This window comes from Galeopterus variegatus, unplaced genomic scaffold (genome assembly GCF_000696425.1).
Source record: "Galeopterus variegatus unplaced genomic scaffold, G_variegatus-3.0.2 Scaffold694, whole genome shotgun sequence".
NCBI classification, from domain to species: Eukaryota; Metazoa; Chordata; class Mammalia; order Dermoptera; family Cynocephalidae; genus Galeopterus; species Galeopterus variegatus.
Window position 1 is genome coordinate 18,320 of NW_007726805.1, and position 6,838 is coordinate 25,157.

General features: G+C 38.8%; 1 protein-coding gene across 1 annotated transcript; it reads right to left on the reverse strand.

Annotated features, from left to right (window-relative positions):
* Positions 1 to 4,777: 4,777 nt before the first annotated feature.
* Positions 4,778 to 5,722, reverse strand: LOC103589502 (olfactory receptor 9I1). The gene has a single exon (XM_008571506.1). The coding sequence runs from the start codon at positions 5,720 to 5,722 to the stop codon at positions 4,778 to 4,780; it is 945 nt and encodes a 314-aa protein (XP_008569728.1).
* Between the last annotated feature and the right edge of the window lie 1,116 nt (positions 5,723 to 6,838).

Genomic DNA, 6,838 nt, shown 5'->3' on the forward strand with positions numbered 1-6,838 from the left:
CTCGCTCAGCCAGTGAGCGGGAATCGGTCTGTATGTGGGATCCGAACCCTCGGCGGGAGCGCCGCCGCGCTCCCAAGCAGCGCACTGTAGCAGTGCGCCACCGGGCCGGCCCCTCAGAGTGGTTTTGATTTGCATTTCCCTGGTGATTAGTGATGTTGAGTATTTCTTCATATACCTGATGGCCATTTGTACGTCTTCCTTTGAGAAATGTCTATTCAGCTCCTTTGCTCATTTTTTAATTGGATTTTTTTTGTTTACTGTAAAGTTGTCTGAGTTCTTTGCATATTCTGGATATTAATCCCTTGTCAGATGGGTTTTTTGCAAATACTTTCTCCCATTCTTTAGGATGTCTTTTCACTCTATTGATTGTTTCCTTTGTTGTGCAGAAGCTTTTTAATTTGATATAATCCCATTTGTTTATTTTTTTCTTTTGTTACCTGTGCTTTTGGGGTGTTATTCATAATGTCATTGCCCAGTCCTAAATCCTGGAGTGTTTCCCCTACATTTTCTTCTAGGAGTTTTAAAGTTTCAGGCCTCTGAATATTTAGGTCTCTAATACATTTTGAGTTGATTTTGGTATATGGTGAAAGGTATGGATCAAGTTTCATTCTTCTACAAATGGATATCCAGTTTTACCAGCACCATATCGAAGAGGAAGTCTTTTCCCAAATGTATGCTCTTGGTGCCTTTGTCAAAGACCCGTTGGCTGTACAGATGTGGGTTGATTTCTGAGTTCTCTATTCTGTTCCATTGGTCTAGATGNTTTTTTTCTTTTGTTACCTGTGCTTTTGGGGTGTTATTCATAATGTCATTGCCCAGTCCTAAATCCTGGAGTGTTTCCCCTACATTTTCTTCTAGGAGTTTTAAAGTTTCAGGCCTCTGAATATTTAGGTCTCTAATACATTTTGAGTTGATTTTGGTATATGGTGAAAGGTATGGATCAAGTTTCATTCTTCTACAAATGGATATCCAGTTTTACCAGCACCATATCGAAGAGGCAGTCTTTTCCCAAATGTATGCTCTTGGTGCCTTTGTCAAAGACCCGTTGGCTGTACAGATGTGGGTTGATTTCTGAGTTCTCTATTCTGTTCCATTGGTCTAGATGTCTGTTTTTATGCCAGTACCATGCTGTTTTTGTTACTAAAGATTTGTAATATAGTTTGAAGTCAGGAAGTGTAATGCCTCCAGCTTTACTTTTTTTGCTCAGGATTGCTTTGGTTATTCAGGGTCTTTTGTTGTTCCATATGATTGTTAGGATTGCTTTTTCTAATTCTGTGAAGAATGTCATTGGTATTTTGATGGGAATTGCATTGAATCCTCAGATGGCTTTGGGTAGCATGGACATTTTTACTACATTGATTCTTCCAATCCAGGAACAAGGAATGTCTTTCCATCTCTTGGTGTCTTCTTTAATTTCAGAAGTGATTTGTAGTTCTCATTGTAGAGATCTTTCACCTCTTTGGTTAGATTTATTCATAGGTATTTTATTTTTTGGAGACTATTGTAAATGGGCTTGCTTTCTTGATCTCTTTTTCTTCTAGTTTGTTGTTGGAGTGTAAAAATGCTATTGATCTTTGTATGTTGATTTTGTATCCTGCAACCTTACTGAATTCATTTATCAGCTCTAAGAGTTTTTTGGTAGAGTTTTTGGGGTTTTCTTTATATAGAATCATGTCATCTGTGAACAGGGACAATTTGCTTTCCTCTTTACCTAGTTGGATGCCCTTTATTTCTTTCTCTTGTCTAATTGCTCTGGCAACTACTTCCAATACTATGTTAAAAAGGAGTGTAGAGAGCAGGCATCCTTGTCTTGTTCCTGATCCTAAGGGGAAAGCTTTCAGCTTTTCCCCATTCAGGATGATATTGGCAGTGGGTTTATCATATATGCTTTTTATTATGTTGAGGTACCTTCACTCTATACCTAATTCGTTGAGAGTCTTTATCATGACGACTGTTGAATTTTGTCAGTGCTTTTTCTGCATCCATTGAGATGATCATATGGTTTTTCTTCCCTACTTTGTTGATGTGTTGGCATTTATTGACTTGCATATGTTGAACCATCCTTGCATTCCTGACATGAATCCCACTTGATCATGATGTATAATGATTTTGATATGTTGCTGTATTCTGTTTGCTAGTATTTTGCTGAGGATTCTAGCATCTAAATTCATCAAGGATATCAGCCTGTAGTTTTCTTCTTTTATTGTATCTTTGTCTGGTTTTGGTATCAGGGTGATGCTGGCTTCATAGAATGAGTTTGGGAGAATGGTTTCTGTTTCAATTTTTTGGAATGGTTTAGAAAGAACTGGTATTAATTCCTCTTTAAATGTTTGGTAGAATTCAGCAGTGAAGCCATCCGGTCCTGGGCTTTTCTTTTTTGTAAGATTTCCGATTACTGCTTCAATCTCATTGCTTGTTATTGGTCTTTTCAGTTTTTCTATGTCTTCTTGGTTCAATCTTGGTAGTTTGTATGTGTCAAGAGATTTATCGATTTCCTCCAGATTTTCAAGTTTATTGGCATATAGTTGTTCATAGTAATCTCTAATGATTCCTTGTATTTCTGTGGTATTAGTTGTGATATCCCCTTTTTCATTTCCGATTTTTGTTATTTGGGTCTTCTCTCTTCTTTTTTTTAGTTAGTCTGGCTAGTGGTTTGTCTATGTTGTTTATCTTCTCAAAAAAACAACTTTTTGTTTCATCGATCTTTTGTATCATATTTTTGGTATCTGTTTCATTTAGTTCTGCTCTGATTTTAATTATTTCTTTCTGCCTACTAACTTTTGGATTGGATTGTTCTTGTTTTTCTAGTTCCTTGAGGTATAAAGTTAGGTTGTTTATTTGAAATCTTTCTGTCCTCTTGATGTGAGCATTTATTGCAATAAACTTTCATCTTAGTATTGCTTTTGCAGTATCCCATAGGTTTTGGTATGATGTGTTGTTATTATCATTAGTTTCAATAAAAGGGGTGTTTCCTTATGGATGGGCAAGGAGGATCAGCTTCTCATACAATCAGGATTGGGTAGAAGGGTTTATTGAGCACAAAATAATATATTCAACAAAAAATACATCCTTTCATCACCTTCAACTACATGGGATAAAGATAAGTTCACCTGGAACCCCAGTTAAACACTGAAGTTAATATTATTTATTGGTGCAAAAGACTGAGTTATTCATCTTCCTCAGTTCATAGCCTGCACTGACTTTTACTATCATTGGCCCATGATCTATTTCATTTTTGTCAGTTGACATGGAATTGTGGCAAGGGCCCAGGATTGACATCAGTAAGTGAGGGGAACGGAATGAAAGAGAACAAACTATATTGAGAACCTGATTTGTGCTGGGACATTTTTTATTTATTATCTTATTTAATTTTTACAATATCTTTTTGAATTGGGTATTGTTATACTGATTTTAGACATGAGAAATTAAATCATTTACCCAAAGTCTCACCAATAAATTAGTGGTAGAATCAGGATTCAGATTCAAGCATGAGTCCATGCCTTGTATACTGCTGTATACTGAGTATTCTTTGAATCATGAGAAGTGTTTTCTTAGTTGTAAAATGGAAACTTCACTCCATGCCTTGTATACTGAGTATTCTTTGAATCATGAGAAGTGTTTTCTTAGTTGTAAAATGGAAACTTCATATTTAATCATGATTTCCATTTTTGCTTTATAAAGTTGCCATGAGGCTCAAATGGCACCCTGTATGTACCATAAAGATTCTTTCAAAAGAAATTATCAAGTGCTCATCTGGTTTAGACTTTGGACTTAGCAATGAAGAAAACACAGACTCTGCTGTCAAGGACTTTTCCATCTGGTGTGGGAGTTATGGTTACTTTCCCTTCTCACCATGTCTTTGCTATATCTGTTTGCTTTGTTGCTCTCTGACTTTGCTGTTTCTGGAAACAGGATGCTTGGTAGGAAAGAACTGTTCATGAGGCAGGTAATAGGGTGAGGAGGAGAAGCAACATACTATGTCCTTCAGAAACTAGAGAGTTGGTCTTTGAGGAGATATTTCCAAAGGTAAGGCAGCTTAGTTCATCTTGAAGTTATCAGAGTGACATCAAAGCAGAAACCACAACACCAGTGAGTTACCAAAGGTTAAGGTGATTTGCAAATTCCATTGTTCTGAACAAGAAGGAAGACACTCTAAGGAGAAGGATACTCTAGAATGATGAAGAGGGAGGCCTGTTTCTCAAATACCTCTTTCCTTGACCAATTACAGACTCAGTTTTGTTTTATACAATACTCCCTGCTTGTTGAGGTGACCTGTCACTTACTTATGTTATGTTTTTTTCACATTTTCTTCCTTTTTTTGTTAGTCACATATTAAAAGAAAGAAAAAAGTCAACTAGCACAATTTACAGGGATCCCTAGACACAATCTTTGATGTAGAGAAACAGTAGTATTAATGTGAGCAAAAACAAGAGGGAAAGGATGACCAAGCATGGCTGCAAAGAGTTTTAGGGTGCGATGAAATAAACTCAGGACTCCTTGGTCCTCTAATATTCTGTAAGTTATGACATCAGAGAGTAGCACCAGACCACTGGGTGCTAAGGAATGGACTGGAAGTGGGAGAAGAGTATAAGAAGAAAGTACCATGGAATTGCTGGAAACAAATTTCACTGAATTTGCAGTTTTTCTCATGTGCTTGGTGGCACCTGTCTACCTTCTCTCTGTTCATGGCTATAGGTTGCATATAGTGCTGGTGCCTATTAGGGTATATTGGTATGGGAAGAAAATGGACTAAGATGAGAAGTCCTTTCAATCAGATCTACATGCTCTGAGTCACCTGGAATCTACCAGTGACCTTTTTGAAGGCAGCTTTCACATTCGTGTTTCTTAGGCTGTAGATCAAAGGGTTCAGCATGGGGATGACCACTGTGTAGAAGACAGACACGATCTTGTCTTCCTCCAGGGATTTGTCTGAGCCACTCTGTAGATACATGAAGATGAGGGTCCCAAAGAAAAGGGTCACAGCAGTGAGGTGGGAGGCACATGTGGAGAAAGTCTTGGCCCTACCACCTGAAGACTTCACCTTCAAAATGGCCTTGATGATGAGCAGGTAGGAAATCAGGATGACCAAGGCATTGGCCAAAATCACAAAGTTGCCAAAGAAGACAATGACAATCTCAGTGTTTGTTGTGTCACTGCAGGCGAGCTTCAGCAGGGGTGGAAGGTCACAGAAGAAGAAGTTGATCTCATTATCATCACAGAAGGAGAGGGTGAAGGTGCACGTGGTACGCAGAATGGCCCCTGATATCCCACAGATGTAGGCACCTGCCACCAAGCTCCAGCAGACTCTGGGATTCATGGCCACAGTATAGCACAGTGGGTTGCTAATGGCGACATAGCGGTCATAGGCCATCACTGCCAGCAGGTAACACTCTGTGCCTGCACAGATGGTGAAGAAAAAGAACTGGGCAGCACAGCAGCCATAGGAGATGACTGTCTTGCCTGTGGCTAGTGTGGCCAGGATCTGAGGGTTGATGACTGAGGCATAACAGGCATCCAGGAGGGAGAGGTGGCTCAGGAAGAAGTACATTGGGGTGTGGAGTTGGTTATCTACTTGGATTAGAATAATCATCCCCACATTTCCCAGAAGGGTGACTAGATAGAAACTCAGAAACATCAGAAAGAGAGGAATCTGCAATTTGCGGTGATCAGTAAAGCCCATGAGAATGAATTCAGTAACTGCAGTGAGATTATCTTTGGCCATGGGTTCAAGGTGGGCTGTTGGTCTGAGGATGAGAATGAAATAAAAAAATCCCAGAATTGAAGGATAGAATTGTTCTCTTTCTAGTAGAAGTTCGGTTTGTAACTCAGGGCTTATTCATAGAGCTGGTTTTTCAGAAATCCTGTACCTGGCTGATTCTCCTTAGGCATCTGCTGCATTTTACGGAGCTGAGCCTTCAGCTGATTCAAGTTAATTCTAGTTTACATTTGGAAATTTCTGTGAAGATAAGAGACACATGATTCTCAGGTTTGGAAGAGACCTAGACAGCATCTGTTCCAACCCCATCTGGGGCTGGGGTCTCCTCTACCGCATACCCACCTTGAGGTCATCCAGTTGTGATCTGAACCTCCATTTGTGCACAGTTCCATCAGTTAATTCTCTGTTCGAAGCATCCATCAGTCCTCTGTCTGAACCTGGATTCTCTATCTGCACCTTCCACACACTGGTCTTAGTTTAACCCATTCCAGACACTCACAACAATTCTAATCCCTCCTTCTCATGAAAGCCTTGTAGAAGTTGGAAGATAATGAATCTGCTCTTCACGTTGATTATTTGCTTATAGTACACACTGATATATTTTCCTTGTATTACATAATTATTCAGGCAGGCCATCAAAAAAATTGCCAAGTCAGATAGTATGGACTGATAATTAAAGACTTTTTCTCCATTTTAATCTTTACCACCCCAGCTTGGAGGCCATCATCTTCAACATATTGTTTTAAAATTTTTTTGGTCAATCAAAACACCATGATTATAAGTATAAGTAATATGTTCAAACGCAAGATCTTGCTGCCTTTTAGTTATGTGGCTTTGGGCAAGTTACCGAACCCCTTTTTTGTCTCAATGCCTTGTCTATAACAGGGGAAAAGCATGCCCATGTCATAGGGATACCCATAAGGGGTATAAAGCAGTGACCAGCACACAGAAAGAGCTGTGTTATAATGTTAGCTATTACTATTGTCACTATTATTATCACCGATTTTAGATAGTATCTATTGACAGACTGCTCTGAAAGATAATGCATTTCACTCACATAAACCTTGTTATATTGCTATCTGTATCTCTTTAAATAATATATATGTATGTATGTATTTGTAT